Source organism: Ascaphus truei, chromosome 5 (assembly GCF_040206685.1).
Source record: "Ascaphus truei isolate aAscTru1 chromosome 5, aAscTru1.hap1, whole genome shotgun sequence".
Taxonomy (NCBI): Eukaryota; Metazoa; Chordata; class Amphibia; order Anura; family Ascaphidae; genus Ascaphus; species Ascaphus truei.
Window position 1 is genome coordinate 9,684,137 of NC_134487.1, and position 27,132 is coordinate 9,711,268.

At 56.7% G+C, this 27,132-nt stretch overlaps 1 protein-coding gene across 1 annotated transcript in view; it reads left to right on the top strand.

Moving 5' to 3' along the window:
• The window catches only part of STRIP2 (striatin interacting protein 2), a 126,023-nt gene that overhangs the window by 66,824 nt on the left and 32,067 nt on the right, over positions 1-27,132 (top strand). Inside the window, exons 5-12 of the mRNA XM_075598933.1 lie at positions 11,061-11,167; positions 13,218-13,345; positions 13,925-14,104; positions 14,659-14,870; positions 16,002-16,067; positions 17,510-17,573; positions 17,858-17,929; positions 19,539-19,613. Coding sequence (XP_075455048.1) covers positions 11,061-11,167; positions 13,218-13,345; positions 13,925-14,104; positions 14,659-14,870; positions 16,002-16,067; positions 17,510-17,573; positions 17,858-17,929; positions 19,539-19,613 — 904 coding nt within the window. The remainder of the gene's footprint in view (positions 1-11,060; positions 11,168-13,217; positions 13,346-13,924; positions 14,105-14,658; positions 14,871-16,001; positions 16,068-17,509; positions 17,574-17,857; positions 17,930-19,538; positions 19,614-27,132) is intronic.

Genomic DNA, 27,132 nt, shown 5'->3' on the forward strand with positions numbered 1-27,132 from the left:
ACACATCCACCGTCCCACCTCCGCCCAGAACACACGCACACATCCACCGTCCCACCTCCGCCCAGAACACACACACATCCAGTCCCACCTCCGTCCAGAACACACACACACATCCATCGTCCCACCTCCACCCAGAACACACACATCCACAGTCCCACCTCCACCCAGAACACACGCACATCCAGTCCCACCTCCGTCCAGAACACACGCACACATCCACCGTCCCACCTCCACCCAGAACACACACACCCACCGTCCCACCTCCGTCCAGAACACACGCACACATCCACCGTCCCACCTCCACCCAGAACACACACACCCACCGTCCCACCTCCACCCAGAACACACACATCCGTCGTCCCACCTCCACCCAGAACACACACACCCACCGTCCCACCTCCACCCAGAACACACGCACACATCCACCGTCCCACCTCCACCCAGAACACACACATCCACAGTCCCACCTCCACCCAGAACACACGCACATCCAGTCCCACCTCCACACAGAACACACACACATCCACCGTCCCACCTCCACCCAGAACACACACACACATCCACCGTCCCACCTCCGCCCAGAACACACGCACACATCCACCATCCCACCTCCACACAGAACACACGCACACATCCACCGTCCCACCTCCACCCAGAACACACGCACACATCCACCCAGAACACACGCACACATCCACCGTCCCACCTCCACACAGAACACACGCACATCCACCGTCCCACCTCCACACAGAACACACACACATCCACCGTCCCACCTCCACCCAGAACACACGCACACATCCACCGTCCCACCTCCACCCAGAACACACGCACACATCCACCGTCCCACCTCCACCCAGAACACACGCACACATCCACCGTCCCACCTCCACCCAGAACATACGCACACATCCACCGCCCCACCTCCACCCAGAACACACACATCCACCGTCCCACCTCCACCCAGAACACACACATCCACCGTCCCACCTCCACCCAGAACACACACATCCACAGTCCCACCTCCGTCCAGAACACACGCACATCCACCGTCCCACCTCCACCCAGAACACACGCACATCCACCGTCCCACCTCCGCCCAGCACACACGCACACATCCACCGTCCCACCTCCACCCAGAACACACACACATCCACCGTCCCACCTCCGCCCAGAACACACGCACACATCCACCGTCCCACCTCCACCCAGAACACACACACACCCACCATCCCACCTCCACCCAGAACACACACATCCATCGTCCCACCTCCACCCAGAACACACGCACACATCCACCGTCCTACCTCCACCCAGAACACACACATCCATCGTCCCACCTCCACCCAGAACACACGCACACATCCACCGTCCCACCTCCACCCAGAACACACACATCCACAGTCCCACCTCCGTCCAGAACACACGCACATCCACCATCCCACCTCCACCCAGAACACGCACACATCCACCGTCCCACCTCCACCCAGAACACACACATCCATCGTCCCACCTCCACCCAGAACACACGCACACATCCACCCAGAACACACACATCCATCGTCCCACCTCCACCCAGAACACACACATCCATCGTCCCACCTCCACCCAGAACACACGCACACATCCACCGTCCCACCTCCACCCAGAACACACACACACATCCACCGTCCCACCTCCGCCCAGAACACACGCACACATCCACCGTCCCACCTCCGCCCAGAACACACGCACACATCCACCGTCCCACCTCCGCCCAGAACACACGCACACATCCACCGTCCCACCTCCACCCAGAACACACGCACACATCCACAGTCCCACCTCCACCCAGAACACACACACATCCACCGTCCCACCTCCACACAGAACACACGCACACATCCACCGTCCCACCTCCACCCAGAACACACGCACACATCCACCGTCCCACCTCCACCCAGAACACACGCACACATCCACAGTCCCACCTTCACCCAGAACACACGCACACATCCACCGTCCCACCTCCACCCAGAACACACGCACACATCCACCGTCCCACCTCCGCCCAGAACACACACACACATCCACCGTCCCACCTCCGCCCAGAACAAACGCACACATCCACCGTCCCACCTCCACCCAGAACACACGCACACATCCACCGTCCCACCTCCACCCAGAACACACGCACACATCCACCGTCCCACCTCCACCCAGAACACACGCACACATCCACCGTCCCACCTCCACCCAGAACACACGCACACATCCACCGTCCCACCTCCACCCAGAACACACACATCCACCGTCCCACCTCCACCCAGAACACACGCACACATCCACCGTCCCACCTCCACCCAGAACACACACATCCACCGTCCCACCTCCGCCTAGAACACACGCACACATCCACCGTCCCACCTCCGCCCAGAACACACGCACACATCCACCGTCCCACCTCCACCCAGAACACACACATCCACCGTCCCACCTCCACCCAGAACACACGCACACATCCACCGTCCCACCTCCACCCAGAACACACGCACACATCCACCGTCCCACCTCCACCCAGAACACACGCACACATCCACCGTCCCACCTCCACACAGAACACACGCACACATCCACCGTCCCACCTCCACCCAGAACACACGCACACATCCCCTGTCCCACCTCCGCCCAGAACACACGCACACATCCACCGTCCCACCTCCACCCAGAACACACGCACACATCCACCGTCCCACCTCCACCCAGAACACACGCACACATCCACCGTCCCACCTCCACCCAGAACACACGCACACATCCACCGTCCCACCTCCACCCAGAACACACACATCCACCGTCCCACCTCCACCCAGAACACACGCACACATCCACCGTCCCACCTCCACCCAGAACACACGCACACATCCACCGTCCCACCTCCGCCCAGAACACACGCACACATCCACCGTCCCACCTCCACCCAGAACACACGCACACATCCACCGTCCCACCTCCACCCAGAACACACGCACACATCCACCGTCCCACCTCCGCCCAGAACACACGCACACATCCACCGTCCCACCTCCACCCAGAACACACGCACACATCCACCGTCCCACCTCCACCCAGAACACACGCACACATCCACCGTCCCACCTCCACCCAGAACACACGCACACATCCACCGTCCCACCTCCACCCAGAACACACACACACATCCACCGTCCCACCTCCACCCAGAACACACACATCCACCGTCCCACCTCCACCCAGAACACACACATCCACCGTCCCACCTCCGCCCAGAACACACGCACACATCCACTGTCCCACCTCCGCCCAGAACACACGCACACATCCACCGTCCCACCTCCGCCAAGAACACACGCACACATCCACCGTCCCACCTCCACCCAGAACACACGCACACATCCACCATCCCACCTCCACCCAGAACACACGCACACATCCACCGTCCCACCTCCACCCAGAACACAAACATCCACCGTCCCACCTCCACCCAGAACACACGCACACATCCACCGTCCCACCTCCACACAGAACACACACATCCACCGTCCCACCTCCTCCCAGAACACACACATCCACCGTCCCACCTCCACCCAGAACACACGCACACACCCACCGTCCCACCTCCGTCCAGAACACACGCACACATCCACCGTCCCACCTCCGCCCAGAACACACGCACACATCCACCGTCCCACCTCCGCCCAGAACACACGCACACATCCACCGTCCCACCTCCGTCCAGAACACACACACACATCCATCGTCCCACCTCCACCCAGAACACACACATCCACAGTCCCACCTCCACCCAGAACACACGCACATCCAGTCCCACCTCCGTCCAGAACACACGCACACATCCACCGTCCCACCTCCACCCAGAACACACACACCCACCGTCCCACCTCCACCCAGAACACACACACACATCCATCGTCCCACCTCCGTCCAGAACACACACACCCACCGTCCCACCTCCACCCAGAACACACACACACATCCATCGTCCCACCTCCACCCAGAACACACACACCCACCGTCCCACCTCCACCCAGAACACACGCACACATCCACCGTCCCACCTCCACCCAGAACACACACATCCACAGTCCCACCTCCACCCAGAACACACGCACATCCAGTCCCACCTCCACACAGAACACACACACACATCCACCGTCCCACCTCCACCCAGAACACACACACACATCCACCGTCCCACCTCCGCCCAGAACACACGCACACATCCACCATCCCACCTCCACCCAGAACACACGCACACATCCACAGTCCCACCTCCACCCAGAACACACACACATCCACCGTCCCACCTCCACACAGAACACACGCACACATCCACCATCCCACCTCCACCCAGAACACACGCACACATCCACCCAGAACACACGCACACATCCACCGTCCCACCTCCACCCAGAACACACACACATCCACCGTCCCACCTCACACAGAACACACACACATCCACCGTCCCACCTCCACCCAGAACACACGCACACATCCACCGTCCCACCTCCACCCAGAACACACGCACACATCCACCGTCCCACCTCCACCCAGAACACACGCACACATCCACCGTCCCACCTCCACCCAGAACATACGCACACATCCACCGCCCCACCTCCACCCAGAACACACACATCCACCGTCCCACCTCCACCCAGAACACACACATCCACCGTCCCACCTCCACCCAGAACACACACATCCACCGTCCCACCTCCACCCAGAACACACACATCCACAGTCCCACCTCCGTCCAGAACACACGCACATCCACCGTCCCACCTCCACCCAGAACACACACACATCCACCTTCCCACCTCCGCCCAGCACACACGCACACATCCACCGTCCCACCTCCACCCAGAACACACACACATCCACCGTCCCACCTCCGCCCTGAACACACGCACACATCCACCGTCCCACCTCCACCCAGAACACACACACACCCACCATCCCACCTCCACCCAGAACACACACATCCATCGTCCCACCTCCACCCAGAACACACGCACACATCCACCGTCCTACCTCCACCCAGAACACACACATCCATCGTCCCACCTCCACCCAGAACACACGCACACATCCACCGTCCCACCTCCACCCAGAACACACACATCCACAGTCCCACCTCCGTCCAGAACACACGCACATCCACCATCCCACCTCCACCCAGAACACGCACACATCCACCGTCCCACCTCCACCCAGAACACGCACACATCCACCGTCCCACCTCCACCCAGAACACACACATCCATCGTCCCACCTCCACCCAGAACACACGCACACATCCACCGTCCCACCTCCACCCAGAACACACACATCCATCGTCCCACCTCCACCCAGAACACACACATCCATCGTCCCACCTCCACCCAGAACACACGCACACATCCACCGTCCCACCTCCACCCAGAACACACACACACATCCACCGTCCCACCTCCGCCCAGAACACACGCACACATCCACCGTCCCACCTCCGCCCAGAACACACGCACACATCCACCGTCCCACCTCCGCCCAGAACACACGCACACATCCACCGTCCCACCTCCACCCAGAACACACGCACACATCCACAGTCCCACCTCCACCCAGAACACACACACATCCACCGTCCCACCTCCACACAGAACACACGCACACAACCACCGTCCCACCTCCACCCAGAACACACGCACACATCCACCGTCCCACCTCCACCCAGAACACACGCACACATCCACCGTCCCACCTCCACCCAGAACACACGCACACATCCACAGTCCCACCTTCACCCAGAACACACGCACACATCCACCGTCCCACCTCCACCCAGAACACACGCACACATCCACCGTCCCACCTCCACCCAGAACACACGCACACATCCACCGTCCCACCTCCACCCAGAACACACGCACACATCCACCGTCCCACCTCCACCCAGAACACACGCACACATCCACCGTCCCACCTCCACCCAGAACACACGCACACATCCACCGTCCCACCTCCACCCAGAACACACGCACACATCCACCGTCCCACCTCCACCCAGAACACACGCACACATCCACCGTCCCACCTCCGCCCAGAACACACACACACATCCACCGTCCCACCTCCACCCAGAACACACGCACACATCCACCGTCCCACATCCACCCAGAACACACACACACATCCACCGTCCCACCTCCACCCAGAACACACACATCCACCGTCCCACCTCCGCCTAGAACACACGCACACATCCACCGTCCCACCTCCGCCCAGAACACACGCACACATCCACCGTCCCACCTCCACCCAGAACACACACATCCACCGTCCCACCTCCACCCAGAACACACGCACACATCCACCGTCCCACCTCCACCCAGAACACACGCACACATCCACCGTCCCACCTCCACCCAGAACACACGCACACATCCACCGTCCCACCTCCACACAGAACACACACACACATCCACCGTCCCACCTCCACCCAGAACACACGCACACATCCCCTGTCCCACCTCCGCCCAGAACACACGCACACATCCACCGTCCCACCTCCACCCAGAACACACGCACACATCCACCGTCCCACCTCCACCCAGAACACACGCACACATCCACCGTCCCACCTCCACCCAGAACACACGCACACATCCACCTCCCACCTCCACCCAGAACACACGCACACATCCACCGTCCCACCTCCACCCAGAACACACACATCCACCGTCCCACCTCCACCCAGAACACACGCACACATCCACCGTCCCACCTCCACCCAGAACACACACATCCACCGTCCCACCTCCGCCTAGAACACACGCACACATCCACCGTCCCACCTCCGCCCAGAACACACGCACACATCCACCGTCCCACCTCCACCCAGAACACACACATCCACCGTCCCACCTCCACCCAGAACACACGCACACATCCACCGTCCCACCTCCACCCAGAACACACGCACACATCCACCGTCCCACATCCACCCAGAACACACACACACATCCACCGTCCCACCTCCACCCAGAACACACACATCCACCGTCCCACCTCCGCCTAGAACACACGCACACATCCACCGTCCCACCTCCGCCCAGAACACACGCACACATCCACCGTCCCACCTCCACCCAGAACACACACATCCACCGTCCCACCTCCACCCAGAACACACGCACACATCCACCGTCCCACCTCCACCCAGAACACACGCACACATCCACCGTCCCACCTCCACCCTGAACACACGCACACATCCACCGTCCCACCTCCACACAGAACACACACACACATCCACCGTCCCACCTCCACCCAGAACACACGCACACATCCCCTGTCCCACCTCCGCCCAGAACACACGCACACATCCACCGTCCCACCTCCACCCAGAACACACGCACACATCCACCGTCCCACCTCCACCCAGAACACACGCACACATCCACCGTCCCACCTCCACCCAGAACACACGCACACATCCACCGTCCCACCTCCACCCAGAACACACGCACACATCCACCGTCCCACCTCCACCCAGAACACACACATCCACCGTCCCACCTCCACCCAGAACACACGCACACATCCACCGTCCCACCTCCACCCAGAACACACACATCCACCGTCCCACCTCCGCCTAGAACACACGCACACATCCACCGTCCCACCTCCGCCCAGAACACACGCACACATCCACCGTCCCACCTCCACCCAGAACACACACATCCACCGTCCCACCTCCACCCAGAACACACGCACACATCCACCGTCCCACCTCCACCCAGAACACACACATCCACCGTCCCACCTCCACCCAGAACACACGCACACATCCACCGTCCCACCTCCACCCAGAACACACGCACACATCCACCGTCCCACCTCCACCCAGAACACACGCACACATCCACCGTCCCACCTCCACACAGAACACACGCACACATCCACCGTCCCACCTCCACCCAGAACACACGCACACATCCCCTGTCCCACCTCCGCCCAGAACACACGCACACATCCACCGTCCCACCTCCACCCAGAACACACGCACACATCCACCGTCCCACCTCCACCCAGAACACACGCACACATCCACCGTCCCACCTCCACCCAGAACACACGCACACATCCACCGTCCCACCTCCACCCAGAACACACGCACACATCCACCGTCCCACCTCCACCCAGAACACACGCACACATCCACCGTCCCACCTCCACACAGAACACACACATCCACCGTCCCACCTCCACCCAGAACACACGCACACATCCACCGTCCCACCTCCACCCAGAACACACGCACACATCCACCGTCCCACCTCCGCCAAGAACACACGCACACATCCACCGTCCCACCTCCACCCAGAACACACGCACACATCCACCGTCCCACCTCCACCCAGATCACACGCACACATCCGCCGTCCCACCTCCACCCAGAACACACGCACACATCCACCGTCCCACCTCCACCCAGAACACACGCACACATCCACCGTCCCACCTCCACCCAGAACACACGCACACATCCACCGTCCCACCTCCGCCCAGAACACACGCACACATCCACCGTCCCACCTCCGCCCAGAACACACGCACACATCCACCGTCCCACCTCCACCCAGAACACACGCACACATCCACCGTCCCACCTCCACCCAGAACACACGCACACATCCACAGTCCCACCTCCACCCAGAACACACGCACACATCCACCGTCCCACCTCCACCCAGAACACACACATCCACCGTCCCACCTCCACCCAGAACACACACATCCACCGTCCCACCTCCAACCAGAACACACACACACATCCACCGTCCCACCTCCGCCAAGAACACACACACACATCCACCGTCCCACCTCCACACAGAACACACACACACATCCACCGTCCCACCTCCACCCAGAACACACACACATCCATCGTCCCACCTCCGCCAAGAACACACACATACATCCACCGTCCCACCTCCGCCAAGAACACACGCACACATCCACCGTCCCACCTCCACCCAGAACACACGCCCACATCCACCGTCCCACCTCCATCCAGAACACACGCACACCTCCACCGTCCCACCTCCACCCAGAACACACACATCCACCGTCCCACCTCCACCCAGAACACACACATCCACCGTCCCACCTCCACCCAGAACACACACACACATCCACTGTCCCACCTCCACCCAGAACACACGCACACCTCCACCGTCCCACCTCCACCCAGAACACACGCACATACACCGTCCCACCTCCACCCAGAACACACACACATCCACCGTCCCACCTCCATCCAGAACACACGCACACATCCACCGTCCCACCTCCATCCAGAACACACGCACACATCCACCGTCCCACCTCCGCCCAGAACACACGCACACATCCACCGTCCCACCTCCATCCAGAACACACGCACACCTCCACCGTCCCACCTCCACCCAGAACACACACATCCACCGTCCCACCTCCACCCAGAACACACACATCCACCGTCCCACCTCCACCCAGAACACACACACACATCCACTGTCCCACCTCCACCCAGAACACACGCACACCTCCACCGTCCCACCTCCACCCAGAACACACGCACATACACCGTCCCACCTCCACCCAGAACACACACACATCCACCGTCCCACCTCCATCCAGAACACACGCACACATCCACCGTCCCACCTCCATCCAGAACACACGCACACATCCACCGTCCCACCTCCGCCCAGAACACACGCACACATCCACCGTCCCACCTCCGCCCAGAACACACGCACACATCCACCGTCCCACCTCCACACAGAACACACGCACATCCACCGTCCCACCTCCACACAGAACACACACATCCACCGTCCCACCTCCACCCAGAACACACGCACACACCCACCGTCCCACCTCCGTCCAGAACACACGCACACATCCACCGTCCCACCTCCATCCAGAACACACGCACACATCCACAAGAGAGAATGTATTTATTATAACGCATTCAAACGGTCCATTTTTAGCCATGTAGAATAAGGTTATCTCACCTGGACACTCCCCAAATCCTGAGAATAAGGGTTTATTGCTAATGCATGTAACATAGAAATGTATAGCAATACCCGCACTAAACACAAGCTCACACCAGTTAATAAATACAGTGGTTCCTGTCCTACATTGGGGGGCCCACAGCCCAACACAAGCAAAGGACCCTCCAAACTACTCAAATGTGGGATCTGCCCCCAAAATATATCTGAAGAATAAAGATTATTTTCTTAGTGGAATTTATTAATATTGATGCTGTGAAACGATCCCGACTGTCTTATTGCCATTCTGTATTGTCCAGTTTATTGTCTGTCCCACGGTGGGGGGGAGGGGTGGAGGGTGTGTGTGTGTGTCCAAGGTTGGGAAACACTGCATGAGTTTGTAACCTGTGTGTAATATAATAACAGACACACGCTGCTGGCTGGTCCTGCACTTTATCGCTTCCCCACCATTCCTTGTATTGGTGACATGTCCCCCCCGGCATGTTCACAGCTGGAATTATGTCCGCATGTTGCCAGGAGCAGAGAGATCGCTGTTTTCATTTGTTTTAGTAATAAATTATATATATTATGATTATATTCCTTGTGTAAATCAGAGCGCTCTCTGTGGGACACGTCCTATGTGTATATGTATTTCCGTACAGAGGGAGATTGTTAGACTGTTCAGGTCCACGGACTGGCTCGCAAACGTAGGACTTCTCTGGGAATGGCTCTCAGCCTGTGTGTGTGTGTGTGTGCGCGCGCATGTTTGTGTGTGTGTGTGCGCGTGCGCGTGTAACCTTGCTGGGCTAAACTTCCCCATTTTTGGGTTTCAGCATTCAACTAAAACCTCATCAAAAAGCCAAGTTTCTGCCTATAGCTGAAATGTTTCTGCCCACTTCATGCCACGTGCTCGTGCTGGCACCGCGTGCATCACACTGGCACGCCCAGTGCTGTGAGTGACGCCTGTGCCCCTCTGCCCCCTCTCCCACGCAGGGTACTCCTCAGCGTCATGTACCTCTTGGTTGAAACCATCCGACAGGAGTCGGACAGCGATGACCCCGAGTGGACCAGCCGGCGGGAGACGTTCCGTGCAGAGCTGGGTCAGTACACAGCGGTGTGCGGTGCCACCTAGACTGTAAGCTCTCTGGCCCGGGGATTACATGAAAAGCAATGCGTTACATGCCCCCATGCTGAAGAAGTTAATTGAGGATATTGGAGATTTTAAAATATAAGGGTCCAGACCTATTATTGGTGCTATGTACTGGGCAGCGGTGGCCATCTCCAGGCCTCCAACAGGTCAGGTTTTAAAGATATCCCTGCTTCAGCGCAGACTGAGCCACCTGTGCTGAAGCAGGGATATCCCCCGATACCTGGTCTGTTGGTGGCTCTTGAGGACTGGAGTTGGCCACTTCTGTACTAGACAAAAAAAAGGCAAAAGGGGCGATAATGTGTGATACTAAAATGTGAACTAATTAAATGTGCCAAGTGGCCTTACCCTCCTGCAGCCAACAAGAAGGGGTTCATCCGACCCCCAAAGAACAGGGGGAAATGAGACTGGCGCATGGAGAGTAACAATATACTTCTAATAGAAAAGACAGGGGTGGAACTAGAGGGAAATATCAAGGACAGCAGTAGAAATAAAAGAAATGTATTAAAACATATGACCTTTGTCACTAAATTCAAAAATTCCGTACAAGCCTTGATAGATTAAAATACATGAACGCGCGCACAGAAGACACGGGATCCCGATAGAGGACTCGTATAACCCGCACGTTTAGTGCTGTCTCTAACGATATTATATGAGAGACCGGCCCTGTGGGCTGGAATGTCTTATAGAAGAAACTATTTCCGGGTATAGATCTTCCTACAATGAAGGTTAAAGTGTCTCTCCGTAAGAATAAGATTTTCATGGGGTGCACCTTAAATCCACAATATTTTTGTATAAAGTTTAGTTCCTCGTATAAATCACTCCCACCTCGGTAGGGATATATTGTAAGGACGCCGCGTCTCCTACCTCCTGCGGCGTCCCGCTCCTCAGCCCCGGCGCTTGTCTCCTCCGCCGCCGGGGCGCCGGCATCCGCCCTCGCGTCGCCTCCTCTCTCGCTGCTGACGGAATTGCGCGCCGCCGGGGCAGACCCCCGCGCACACGCCAACGCCTGCGGCTTACCTCCCCGGCGTACTTCCGCTTCCTCCGCCTCCATCGATGTCGCGCGTGCGCTCGCAAGTATGGCCACCTCCACTGCCGCCAATGGTCTTGTTTTTGTCACACCTGTCCTGCATCCAGCCTCAGCCTATCAGCGCTCTACCTACGTCTGACCTCACTGCTGGTAGTTCCCATTGCCACACCACACTTCCACACCAACCTCAGCGTGTCTCCAGAACTACTGCCTTCTCCGTCTGGATGGCACCTTCAAGCCAGCTCCCGCGTACAGTGGTTCCCCACGGTCTTTCTCGCCCGCCCCCGCTACCTCCGGATACACTCGGGCAGGCTGCGGTGTGCGGGTCACAGGGTCGTGATGGCTTCTGATTGCACAAGCGTTCCAGCGCCAAGATCTTGATCCAAACAACAGGAGTCAGAGGGGGAATGATGTATCTTCTGCTATGGGTCCTCCAAAGGCTCACAAAAGGTTAAAGCGGCAACCCTACGCGTTTCACCTTTGGCTTCTTCAGGGGTATGACATCACTATGTTGATCGTCCTTTTATACAGGAAGTATATCCGGAAATAGTTTCTTCTATAAGACATTCCAGCCCACAGGGCCGGTCTCTCATATAATATCTTTTTAGACACCACTAAACGTGCGGGTTATACGAGTCCTCTATTGGGATCCCGTGTCTTCTGTGCGCGCGTTTATATGTATTTTAATCTATCAAGGCTTGTATGGAATTTTTGAATTTAGGGACAAAGGTCATATGTTTTAATACATTTCTTTTCTTTTTACTGCTGTCCTTGATATTTCCCTCTAGTTCCACCTGTCTTATCAATTAGAAGTATATTGTAACTCTCCATGCGCCAGAGTCTTTTTTTACACTTCTGTGCTAGAGCATGTCCTGAGTGGGTTGTCCTGAGTGGGTTGTCCTGAGTGGGTTGTCCTGAGTGGGTTGTCTGTGGGACGTGGCTTGGCGTTGATGTGATGCGCTCTCGCTCTCAGGTTTCCCCGTGGAAGGCGAGGAGCCGTTCGCTCACCTCCTCTTCACTATGGTGACCAAGTTCTGCAGCGGTCACTCTCCTCACTTCCCCATGAAGAAAGTCTTGTTGCTGCTCTGGAAGGTGCTGCTGGTACGCTCACTCCCCGTGCAGAGTTATCTGCTCCGACATCCTGCTTCTCATACTCGCATGTCAGAAAGTCCTCTCCGGTTCAAACCTGCCCCCCTCCCTTACTCCCCCATCTCTGAACCGGACCCCTTCTTACTCCACTAATTTCTGAACCAGACCCCTATCCTTGCTCTCCCCCTTCCCCCTCCCCCCCCTCATTTCCGAACCGGACCCCCCTCCTTACACTCTTTATCTAAACTCCATATCATGAACTGATCCGCTCTCATTTCATAATCTACCTACATAAAACCCTGCCTTGTCGCCGATTCACGCAAACTGTTCCCAAGCCGACCTGCTCCACGCATATGGACTGCCCCCCTGATGCGTACTGCGCATACGGACTGCCCCCCCCCCCCCAATGCGTCCCGCACATACGGACTGCTCCTTTGTGACCAGACCGACTCGCCCCCGCAAACTGCTTTCTTTGCCCCTGAAACTGCGTTATGCAAACCGCCACTTCCCAGATCGGCCCCCCCCAATCTGCGTGTCCACCTCTCTCTCCGTTCTTGATCTCACAATGTACCCCCCTCCCCCCCACTCCAGTTCACACTGGGGGGTTTCTCTGAGATCCAGAGGATGAAGGAGAGGAAGAGATCGGACCTGGGCCTCCCCCCTCTCCCCGAGGACAGCATCCAGGTGGTGAGGAATATGAGAGCCACCTCCCCACCGTCCTACAGCATCGAGCTGGGGGAGCCGCAGAAGAGAGGGAGGCGCAGTCGCAGGGTACGATATGGTGTGGGGTTGTCAATTCCACGTGAGCTGCCGTACACGGGCTCCATTATTGACCAATTAGAAAGCTCCGTTTAGCCAAACTCCCACATCCTGTCACTTTATGCACATGGGGCTGTCTTCTAATTGGCTGAAGCGGTGGTCATCGACGGGCTGAAGTTGCCTGCGCATTCAGCGGTCAAACCACTTGTAACCCCTTGGGCACTGAGTGTTGGTGTTCTGTGGCTCTGGCAGTCTGGGCTTTGGCAACCAATGCCATGACTTCCGCAGTCTGGCCTCAAGGGATATGACAGTCGATGGCATGGCCGCATCTCCGGCAGTCTGGGGTCCATGTCTCTGGCAGTCGGTGGGATGCCGATGGGTCTGGGATCCAGAGCTGTGGCATGGCCTTGGCTGCGGCAAGCAGTGGCATAGTGGCTCTACCTCTCTGTGGCCCTGACATTCTGTGCTCCATGGTACTGGCAGTCAGTTTGTATCACCTCGTTAGTCCGAGGCATGGCCAGGGGTGAAGGGGTAATGGTGATTCACCTCCGCATCTTGTGAAGCAGGACAGTCTGGACCTGTACAACGAGAAGGATCCCTTCAAGAGTGAGGAGACACCAGGGCCTGAGGAGGAGGAGAATGAGGATGCAGACGGCACGCTTGACGGAGACCCCGAGGGACCAGAGAGGGATCCCATCTCCCAGCCGCCGGTTTGCCTGAGAACCAATACAGAGAGAGTGTCCTTCCCCAAGGGGCTACCTTGGTCGCCCAAAGTCAGGTACGGTTAGGATCTGCGACCCTCTTGTCTGGACAGTGATCAGTGTCCAGCAAATAAAGAATTGCTGTGTGTGTGACACAACCCTTACTCCTTAACGGGTCAACGACTCCAAAGATTTACCAAACCCACACAGTCCAATTGGCACCGGTTTTGCAGCCAGGATGCTTTTGTAGGTACGGTATGTATGGGTGAACAACAGTTAACCCCTCAGGCGCTCAGAAGCAATGAACACTGTTGAGCCTTCTCGCTGTATGACTGGGGATGGGGGTCAGGCAAACTACACACTAGTGATAAATCTTTTCCAGCAGTTGGCTCAGAGTGAGCTCCAGTAAGACTAAAGATAAAAAGAAACTCACATAGACATGTGTAGTGCCGTGTGCTCCACGATCCTCTCGCCGCTCCTTCCTCCAGTACTCCTCTGGTCACAGCTCGGCGGATATCAGCTGGGATCTCCGTTTGAAAGCGGCCCTTTGATCCACTCTTCTGCCGCCTACCCTGCTGTGAGCGATCCTTCACAGCGGGTGGTCACGTGACCGGCGGGGGTTGCGAGCTCCGGTGAAGCGAGTTCTGTATCAACAGCCCGGCGTGCTCTGTGGTAGACAGGAATATAGAAACTCCTCCGGTGGGAGGCAAGGCAAAGCACAGCCGGAGAAAGAAATGCCGGGGGACTGATGTAAGCTAGAACATCTTTATTGGCACAGTATACTGACGGGTCCTCTAACGCGTTTCAGCCTACTGGCCTTTATCGAAAAGGCCAGTAGGCTGAAACGCGTTAGAGGACCCGTCAGTATACTGTGCCAATAAAGATGTTCTAGCTTACATCAGTCCCCCGGCATTTCTTTCTCCGGCTGTGCTTTGCCTTGCCTCCCACCGGAGGAGTTTCTATATGCTTTTGTAGGTAGCCAAACATGTCTCCTTAAATGATGTGGAAATGCCGTTATTTTATGGTTCTGATCCATACCCTCTGTCCCCCTTAAATCGCCCGGCACCCCCCAGTAAACGAGAAACTAAAACCCGAGGTATGCCGGGGCGGGAGCATTGGAGGGGAGAGCTGGGAGGGGGGGAGGGGAGAGCTGGGAGCTGGGAGGGGCGGTCCTTCATGCTGTATTATTATTATTTTCTGTGCCTCAGGGAGCGAGACATTGAACATTTCCTGGAGATGAGTCGGAGCAAGTTCATTGGATTCACTCTGGGGCAGTGAGTATCTGGGGCAGTGAGTATCTGGGGCAGTGAGTATCTGGGGCAGGGCGTATCTGGGGCAGGGCGTATCTGGGGCAGGGCGTATCTGGGGCAGGGCGTATCTGGGGCAGGGCGTATCTGGGGCAGGGCGTATCTGGGGCAGGGCGTATCTGGGGCAGGGCGTATCTGGGGCAGGGCGTATCTGGGGCAGCGCGTATCTGGGGCAGCGAGTATCTGGGGCAGCGAGTATTTCTGTTCTTACCTGTAAACTGTTGTGCATTATTCCTCCTGTATCTCGTCATTATCTTGCATGGCCGCTAAGCGTTTTTGAGTCTGAGCAGAAAGTCTTTCCTCTTTATAGGACCACAGGGGGAGAACAGATTTAAACTCGTCTGGCATCTGTCATTGTGATGTGAGATGTGATATATTTACATCACTGTATCCCATTAAATATTATTGTCCCTGGGCAATAAAAATAGAAAAGCATATACTGTATATTATATACATATACACATTTTACTATGATATATATATATATATATATATATATATATATATATATATATATATATATATAAAAACCATAATACTGAGTTAAGTTATGGTGAGTAAAAAAAGTGACAAAAACCCTCCACAGGAAAGCAAATAAGTTATATTCGCATATATATATATATATATATATATATATATATATATATATATATATATATATATATATATATATATATATAGGGAACCATGTTAAAAATGGTTATTGAGGCAAAAAGTGACACTGTGTGCTCATTTGCATGTCATTTCCCAGAATCCCTTGCTGCAGTGGAAGTGCTGTATGCTGGGTGATAATGGGGAAAGGCGGGGTTGCAGACCTGCCTAAGACATGCAGATGAGCATACAGCTATATTTGCATATTTGCTTTCCTGTGGAGGGTTTTTGTCACTTTTTTTACTCACCATAACTTAACTCAGTATTATGGTTTGGCCTATCCCATAAGCCTCTCTTGCATCCCAGTAAAATCAACCCCACACTGATGAGACCCATCAAGGTCGAAACAGCTGTCTGTGGGTGGTTTTCTGGGTATGCACCTTAACCCTGGCTGTGCTCAAAGCTGTGACCATGCAGCAAGCTTAAGCCTATAGGGAACCATGTTAAAAATGGTTATTGAGGCAAAAAGTGACACTGTGTGCTCATTTGCATGTCATTTCCCAGAATCCCTTGCTGCAGTGGAAGTGCTGTATGCTGGGTGATAATGGGGAAAGGCGGGGTTGCAGACCTGCCTAAGACATGCAGATGAGCATACAGCTATATTTGCATATATATATATATATATATATTTTACACACACACCTGGTCCCATTCAGTTACATGTGCTAAAATACCACCACTTGTGTGTTGTGTGTGTGTTCTGCGCCTGTGTTGTGTACCAGTGCGTGCACCCTTTGGATGTAATTCTTGTTCCTCAGTGACACGGACACCTTGGTGGGGTTACCTCGTCCTATCCACGAGAGTGTGAAGACCCTAAAGCAGGTAAATCCGTTGGGGTTACGTTCAGATCCTGATGTGTTACTCTTATGCTGAGGATTTTAACATTCACATGAGTCCGTGTGGGACCGTGAGGTGCTCCCCTGGCAAAGAAGGGAAGTATAGCTTGGGAGATAAAAAAAGTAGTGATACTGAGCATCATCCAATATTTGTATCACACTTCCACGTGAGAGAGAGCCCATTTCTGTATCTGTCCTGCAGTAAAAATATTACAAAATATGTATAGTAAAAAAAATCCAGTCTCACGTCCTTTATATTGCTCTCTCCAGCACAAGTATGTTTCACTCGCTGATATCCAGATCCGGAAGGAAGAGGAGCTGGAGAAATGCCCCCTCTCTCTGGTACGGACAAGAACGCAGAGTGCGGGAGGGGGGGAGAGGAAGGGCGGGAGGGGGGGGAGAGGAAGGGCGGGGGGGGGGGGTGCAGAGGCCTGTGGCCAGGGGGGATAGAGGCAGAGGCCGGTGAAATATTGATTCCAAAAACACAGGCTGAAAATGACGGTGTCATTTTAATGGCAAAACGCCTTGATTCACTTCCCCATAAACCACTTCTCCATAAACCACTTCCCCATAAACCACTTCCCCATAAACCACTTCTCCATAAACCACTTCTCCATAAACCACTTCCCCATAAACCACTTCCCCATAAACCACTTCCCCATAAACCACTTCCCCATAAACCACTTCCCCATAAACCACTTCTCCAAAAACCACTTCTCATACTCGGATACACAGCTTAGGATGTGCTTTCTCTCATCTTGGGGGAACAATATATGTTGCTAAATGAGACTGCACCCTAAAATTGCCGGTAATATATGACACTAGACCCCCTGTCACACTGAGGTGCACGGAGCCACGGGGCACGCCAAACTGGTACATCATATTCCAAACGATCCAAAAATGCAAAGAAATGCGCCAAGCAGCGCACTGCCCGGGGACACAGGTGTATCAAAAATGAAAAATATATTTATTGTCAATCAGACATAACAAACCAGAAGGTAAATACCCTCCAACGCGTTTCACACAACAAGGTGCTTTATCATAAAGCACCTTGTTGTGTGAAACGCGTTGGAGGGTTTTTACCTCCCTGTTTGTTATGTCTGATTGACAATAAATATATTTTTCATTTTTGATACACCTGTGTCCCCGGGCAGTGCGCTGCTTGGCGCATTTCTTTGCATTTTTTGGATCGTTTGGAACTTAACTGCGGCTGGACACGCCCTCAGAAATCCAGTGGAATCTAGGAGTGGATAAGATCTCCAATACTTACTTCATTATAATGGATCATCATTACTACAATTTAGGGTGAGTGCTGGACTTTATTACACTTATTTCCAATGAGATTCAGCAAAGTGTGCTCCACATCATTTTCTCTGTTGCCTTCAGGAGATTTAAGCACTCGGTGGTTTCATTCACTCACCCAGTAGTTTGCCCACTCCTTAATAATAATAATAATAATAATACTCCTTTACTGAGTCTCTACTGTTTTTACATTATTGATGAATATACAATATTCCAGGATTGATGAATTATTGATTGAATTATTGATGAATATACAATATTCCAGGACTGATGAATTATTGATTGATTGAATTATTGATGAATATACAATATTCCAGGACTGATGAATTATTGATTGATGAATTATTGATGAATATACAATATTCCAGGACTGATGAATTATTGATTGATTGAATTATTGATGAATATACAATATTCCAGGACTGATTACTTATTGGTGAATTATTGATGAATATACAATATTCCAGGACTGATTAATTATTGATTGATGAATATACAATATTCCAGGACTGTTGGAGCACCCATCAATTCTCCTATATTGAACTACATCATATTCTAACTCATTTCACTCAATTAGTGGCAGGTGTGATAAATGGTGGCTCCCAGATGCACGCATTGTGCTAATGAATATATTGCCGTCACTCTGCAGGGGGAGGAAGAGGTAGAGGAGACCCCGTGTGAGGTACTCTATACCGCCATGCTGTTCAACATACCCCAGTACATGGTAAGTGTCCCAGGTGAGCGCACTGGGTTTAAAAATGTGATTCTTGCTGCCTTCTGGTGGTCAGTATGTTACTGCGCATGGTGGCCACAATTATTGCCATACTATTTGTTTTGCTGTGCGGTGTACACAGCGCTGTACACAGAATCTGCAGGCACAATAAACCCTGGTCCTGACGCGTGTACAATGTAAATGTATATAGCCTGAGGTGCAGGGAAATCAATATGGCTGCCGTCCACGCCTCATGGTCATCCGGACAGGACACGGCAGCTTCCTGCTGGACGACCCGAGTTGCCATCTTTGATTGTGTCTTTCATTTTTACGGCACATCTAAAAAGATAAATATTCCCGAAACGAAGGGGGTCCCAGAGCTAGGAATAGCGCGGTTCATGTCTGCGAGATCCCACCCCCAACCCTCCCGATTACATTATATAAAACACTAAATTAAGATTTGATTACATGAGACCCCCGAAATAAATAACCTGGTGACGCGCGGTGTAACGGCTTTCCTCGTGTCTGTGACGCGCGGTGTAACGGCTTTCCTCGCGGCAGTGACACGCAGTGTAACGGCTTTCCTCGCGGCAGTGACGCGCGTTGTAACGGCTTTCCTCGCGTCTGCGAACCGCGGTGTAACGGCTTTCCTCGCGTCGGTGACGCGCAGTGTAACGGCTTTCCTCGTGTCTGTGACCCGCGATGTAACGGCTTTCCTCGCGTCTGTGACCTGCGGTGTAACGGCTTTCCTCGCGTCTGTGACCTGCGGTGTAACGGCTTTCCTCACGTCTGTGACGCGCGGTGTAACGGCTTTCCTCGTGTCTGTGACCCGCGGTGTAACGGCTTTCCTCGCGTCTGTGACCTGCGGTGTAACGGCTTTCCTCGCGTCTGTGACACGCGGTGTAACGGCTTTCCTCGTGTCTGTGACGCGCGGTGTAACGGCTTTCCTCTCGTCTGTGACATGCGGTGTAACCGCTTTCCTCGCGTCTGTGACACGCGGTGTAACGGCTTTCCTCGCGTCTGTGACCTGCGGTGTAACGGCTTTCCTCGCGTCTGTGACACGCGGTGTAACGGCTTTCCTCGTGTCGGTGACCCGCGGTGTAACGGCTTTCCTCGCGGCAGTGACGCGCGTTGTAACGGCTTTCCTCGCGTCTGCGAACCGCGGTGTAACGGCTTTCCTCGCGTCGGTGACGCGCAGTGTAACGGCTTTCCTCGTGTCTGTGACCTGCGGTGTAACGGCTTTCCTCGTGTCTGTGACGAGCGGTGTAACGGCTTTCCTCGCGTCTGTAACGCGCGGTGTAACGGCTTTCCTCGTGTCTGTGACCCGCGGTGTAACCGCTTTCCTCGCCTCGGTGACGCGCGGTGTAACGGCTTTCCTCGCGTCTGTGACCTGCGGTGTAACGGCTTTCCTCGCGTCTGTGACACGCGGTGTAACGGCTTTCCTCGTGTCGGTGACCCGCGGTGTAACGGCTTTCCTCGCGGCAGTGACGCGCGTTGTAACGGCTTTCCTCGCGTCTGCGAACCGCGGTGTAACGGCTTTCCTCGCGTCGGTGACGCGCAGTGTAACGGCTTTCCTCGTGTCTGTGACCTGCGGTGTAACGGCTTTCCTCGTGTCTGTGACGAGCGGTGTAACGGCTTTCCTCGCGTCTGTAACGCGCGGTGTAACGGCTTTCCTCGTGTCTGTGACCCGCGATGTAACGGCTTTCCTCGCGTCTGTGACCTGCGGTGTAACGGCTTTCCTCGCGTCTGTGACCTGCGGTGTAACGGCTTTCCTCGCGTCTGTGACCTGCGGTGTAACGGCTTTCCTCGCGTCTGTGACACGCGGTGTAACGGCTTTCCTCGTGTCTGTGACGCGCGGTGTAACGGCTTTCCTCTCGTCTGTGACATGCGGTGTAACCGCTTTCCTCGCGTCTGTGACACGCGGTGTAACGGCTTTCCTCGCGTCTGTGACCTGCGGTGTAACGGCTTTCCTCGCGTCTGTGACACGCGGTGTAACGGCTTTCCTCGTGTCTGTGACCCGCGGTGTAACGGCTTTCCTCGCGTCTGTGACACGCGGTGTAACGGCTTTCCTCGCGTCTGTGACACGCGGTGTAACGGCTTTCCTCGTGTCGGTGACCCGCGGTGTAACGGCTTTCCTCACGTCTGTGACCCGCGGTGTAACGGCTTTCCTCACGTCTGTGACACGCGGTGTAACGGCTTTCCTCGCGGCAGTGACATGCGGTGTAACGGCTTTCCTCGCGTCTGTAACGCACGGTGAAACGGCTTTCCTCGCGGCAGTGACATGCGGTGTAACGGCTTTCCTCTCGTCTGTGACATGCGGTGTAACTGCTTTCCTCGCGTCGGTGACACGCGGTGTAACGGCTTTCCTCGCCTCAGTGACGCGCGGTGTAACGGCTTTCCTCGCCTCGGTGACGTGCGGTGTAACGGCTTTCCTCGCCTCGGTGACACGCGGTGTAACGGCTTTCCTCGCCTCGGTGACACGCGGTGTAACGGCTTTCCTCGCCTCGGTGACGAGCGGTGTAACGGCTTTCCTCGCCTCGGTGACACGCGGTGTAACGGCTTTCCTCGCCTCGGTGACGTGCGGTGTAACGGCTTTCCTCGCCTCGGTGACGTGCGGTGTAACGGCTTTCCTCGCCTCGGTGACACGCGGTGTAACGGCTTTCCTCGCCTCGGTGACGCGCGGTGTAACGGCTTTCCTCGCGTCGGTGACATGCGGTGTAACGGCTTTCCTCGCGGCAGTGACATGCGGTGTAATGGCTTTCCTCGCCTCGGTGACGCGCGATGTAACGGCTTTCCTCGCCTCGGTGACGAGCGGTGTAACGGCTTTCCTCGCCTCGGTGACACGCGGTGTAACGGCTTTCCTCGCCTCGGTGACGAGCGGTGTAACGGCTTTCCTCGCCTCGGTGACGTGCGGTGTAACGGCTTTCCTCGCCTCGGTGACACGCGGTGTAACGGCTTTCCTCGCCTCGGTGATGCGCGGTGTAACGGCTTTCCTCGCGTCGGTGACATGCGGTGTAACGGCTTTCCTCGCCTCGGTGACGTGCGGTGTAACGGCTTTCCTCGCCTCGGTGACACGCGGTGTAACGGCTTTCCTCGCCTCGGTGACACGCGGTGTAACGGCTTTCCTCGCCTCGGTGATGCGCGGTGTAACGGCTTTCCTCGCCTCAGTGACGCGCGGTGTAACGGCTTTCCTCGCCTTGGTGACACGCGGTGTAACGGCTTTCCTCGCCTCGGTGATGCGCGGTGTAACGGCTTTCCTCGCCTCGGTGACACGCGGTGTAACGGCTTTCCTCGCCTCGGTGACGTGCGGTGTAACGGCTTTCCTCGCCTCTGTGACGCGCGGTGTAACGGCTTTCCTCGCCTCGGTGATGCGCGGTGTAACGGCTTGCCTCGGTGACGCGCGGTGTAACGGCTTTCCTCGCCTCGGTGATGCGCGGTGTAACGGCTTTCCTCGCCTCGGTGACGTGCGGTGTAACGGCTTTCCTGGCGGCGGTGACGTGCGGTGTAACGGCTTTCCTCGCCTCGGTGACGCGCAGTGTAACGGTTTGCCTCGGTGACGTGCGGTGTAACGGCTTTCCTCGCCTCGGTGATGCGCGGTGTAACGGCTTTCCTCGCCTCGGTGACGCGCGGTGTAACGGCTTTCCTCGCCTCGGTGACACGCGGTGTAACGGCTTTCCTCGCCTCGGTGACGCGCGGTGTAACGGCTTTCCTCGCCTCGGTGACGCGCGGTGTAACGGCTTGCCTCGGTGACGCGCGGTGTAACGGCTTTCCTCGCCTCGGTGACGTGCGGTGTAACAGCTTTCCTGGCGGCGGTGACGTGCGGTGTAACGGCTTTCCTCGCCTCGGTGACACGCGGTGTAACGGCTTTCCTCGCCTCGGTGACACGCGGTGTAACGGCTTTCCTCGCCTCGGTGACGCGCGGTGTAACGGCTTTCCTCGCCTCGGTGACATGCGGTGTAACGGCTTTCCTCGCCTCGGTGACACGCGGTGTAACGGCTTTCCTCGCCTCGGTGACACGCGGTGTAACGGCTTTCCTCGCGACGGTGACGCGCGGTGTAACCGCTTTCCTCGCGTCTGTGGCCCGCAGTGTAACGGCTTTCCTCACGTCTGTGACGCGCGGTGTAACGGCTTTCCTCGCGACGGTGACACGCAGTGTAACGGCTTTCCTCGCGACGGTGACGCGCGATGTAACGGCTTTCCTCGCCTCGGTGACGTGCGGTGTAACGGCTTTCCTCGCCTCGGTGACGTGCGGTGTAACAGCTTTCCTGGCGGCGGTGACGTGCGGTGTAACGGCTTTCCTCGCCTCGGTGATGCGCGGTGTAACGGCTTTCCTCGCCTCGGTGACGTGCGGTGTAACGGCTTTCCTCGCCTCAGTGACACGCGGTGTAACGGCTTTCCTCGCCTCGGTGACGCGCGGTGTAACGGCTTTCCTCGCCACGGTGACGTGCGGTGTAACGGCTTTCCTCGCCTCGGTGACATGCGGTGTAACGGCTTTCCTCGCCTCGGTAACCCGCGGTGTAGCGGCTTTCCTCGCGACGGTGACGCGCGGTGTAACCGCTTTCCTCGCGTCTGTGGCCCGCAGTGTAACGGCTTTCCTCGCGTCGGTGACACACGGTGTAACGGCTTTCCTCGCGACGGTGACACGCAGTGTAACGACTTTCCTCGCGTCGGTGACACACGGTGTAACGGCTTTCCTCGCGACGGTGACACGCAGTGTAACGGCTTTCCTCGCGACGGTGACGCGCGATGTAACGGGTTTCCTCGCGACGGTGACGCGCGGTGTAACGGCTTTCCTCGCGACGGTGACGCGCGATGTAACGGCTTTCCTCGCCTCGGTGACGTGCGGTGTAACGGCTTTCCTCGCGTCGGTGACGTGCGGTGTAACGGCTTTCCTCACCTCGGTGACGCGCGGTGTAACGGCTTTCCTCGCCTCGGTGACGTGCGGTGTAACGGCTTTCCTCACCTCGGTGACGCGCGGTGTAACGGCTTTCCTCGCCTCGGTGACGAGCGGTGTAACGGCTTTCCTCGCCTCGGTGACACGCGGTGTAACGGCTTTCCTCGCCTCGGTGACACGCGGTGTAACGGCTTTCCTCGCCTCGGTGACACGCGGTGTAACGGCTTTCCTCGCCTCGGTGACACGCGGTGTAACGGCTTTCCTCGCCTCGGTGACGTGCGGTGTAACGGCTTTCCTCACCTCGGTGACGCGCGGTGTAACGGCTTTCCTCGCCTCGGTGACGCGCGGTGTAACGGCTTTCCTCGCCTCGGTGACACACGGTGTAACGGCTTTCCTCGCCTCGGTGACACGCGGTGTAACGGCTTTCCTCGCCTCGGTGACGCGCAGTGTAACGGCTTTCCTCGCCTCGGTGACACGCGGTGTAACGGCTTTCCTCGCGACGGTGACGCGCGGTGTAACGGCTTTCCTCGCCTCGGTGACACGCGGTGTAACGGCTTTCCTCGCGACGGTGACACGCGGTGTAACGGCTTTCCTCGCGTCGGTAACCCGCGATGTAACGGCTTTCCTCGCGTCTGTGACCCGCGGTGTAACGGCTTTCCTCGCGACGGTGACACGCGGTGTAACGGCTTTCCTCGCCTCGGTGATGCGCGGTGTAACGGCTTTCCTCGCCCCGGTGACACGCGGTGTAACGGCTTTCCTCGCGACGGTGACGAGCGGTGTAACGGCTTTCCTCGCCTCGGTGACACGCGGTGTAACGGCTTTCCTCGCCTCGGTGACGTGCGGTGTAACGGCTTTCCTCGCCTCGGTGACGTGCGGTGTAACGGCTTTCCTCGCCTCGGTGATGCGCGGTGTAACGGCTTTCCTCGCCTCGGTGACGCGCGGTGTAACGGCTTTCCTCGCCTCGGTGACACGCGGTGTAACGGCTTTCCTCGCCTCGGTGACACGCGATGTAACGGCTTTCCGCGCCTCGGTGACACGCGGTGTAACGGCTTTCCTCGCCTCAGTGACGCGCGGTGTAACGGCTTTCCTCGCGCCGGTGACACGCGGTGTAACGGCTTTCCTCGCCTCGGTGACACGCGGTGTAACGGCTTTCCTCGCGTCGGTGACACGCGGTGTAACGGCTTTCCTCGCCTCGGTGACACGCGGTGTAACGGCTTTCCTCGCCTCGGTGATGCGCGGTGTAACGGATTTCCTCGCCTCGGTGATGCGCGGTGTAACCGCTTTCCTCGCCTCGGTGATGCGCGGTGTAACGGCTTTCCTCGCCTCGGTGATGCGCGGTGTAACGGATTTCCTCGCCTCGGTGATGCGCGGTGTAACGGATTTCCTCGCCTCGGTGATGCGCGGTGTAACCGCTTTCCTCGCCTCGGTGATGCGCGGTGTAACGGCTTTTCTCGCCTCGGTGACACGCGGTGTAACGGCTTTCCTCGCCTCGGTGACACGCGGTGTAACGGCTTTCCTCGCCTCGGTGATGCGCGGTGTAACGGATTTCCTCGCCTCGGTGATGCGCGGTGTAACCGCTTTCCTCGCCTCGGTGACACGCGGTGTAACGGCTTTTCTCGCCTCGGTGACACGCGGTGTAACGGCTTTCCTCGCCTCGTGACGTGCGGTGTAACGGCTTTCCTCGCCTCGGTGACACGCGGTGTAACGGCTTTCCTCGCCTCGGTGACACGCGGTGTAACGGCTTTCCTCGCCTCGGTGACACGCGGTGTAACGGCTTTCCTCGCCTCGGTGACGTGCGGTGTAACGGCTTTCCTCACCTCGGTGACGCGCGGTGTAACGGCTTTCCTCGCCTCGGTGACGCGCGGTGTAACGGCTTTCCTCGCCTCGGTGACGTGCGGTGTAACGGCTTTCCTCGCCTCGGTGATGCGCGGTGTAACGGCTTTCCTCGCCTCGGTGACACACGGTGTAACGGCTTTCCTCGCCTCGGTGACACGCGGTGTAACGGCTTTCCTCGCCTCGGTGACACGCGGTGTAACGGCTTTCCTCGCCTCGGTGACGCGCGGTGTAACGGCTTTCCTCGCCTCGGTGACGAGCGGTGTAACGGCTTTCCTCGCGTCGGTAACCCGCGATGTAACGGCTTTCCTCGCCTCGGTGACGTGCGGTGTAACGGCTTTCCTCGCGTCTGTGACATGCGGTGTAACGGCTTTCCTCGCCTCGGTGACACGCGGTGTAACGGCTTTCCTCGCCTCGGTGACGCGCGTTGTAACGGCTTTCCTCGCCTCGGTGACACGCGGTGTAACGGCTTTCCTCACGTCTGTGACCCGCGATGTAACGGCTTTCCTCACGTCTGTGACCCGCGATGTAACGGCTTTCCTCACGTCTGTGACACGCGGTGTAACGGCTTTTCTCGCCTCGGTGACACGCGGTGTAACGGCTTTCCTCGCCTCAGTGACGCGCGGTGTAACGGCTTTCCTCGCGTCTGTGACATGCGGTGTAACGGCTTTCCTCGCCTCGGTGACACGCGGTGTAACGGCTTTCCTCGCCTCGGTGACACGCGGTGTAACGGCTTTCCTCGCCTCGGTGACACGCGGTGTAACGGCTTTCCTCACGTCTGTGACCCGCGGTGTAACGGCTTTC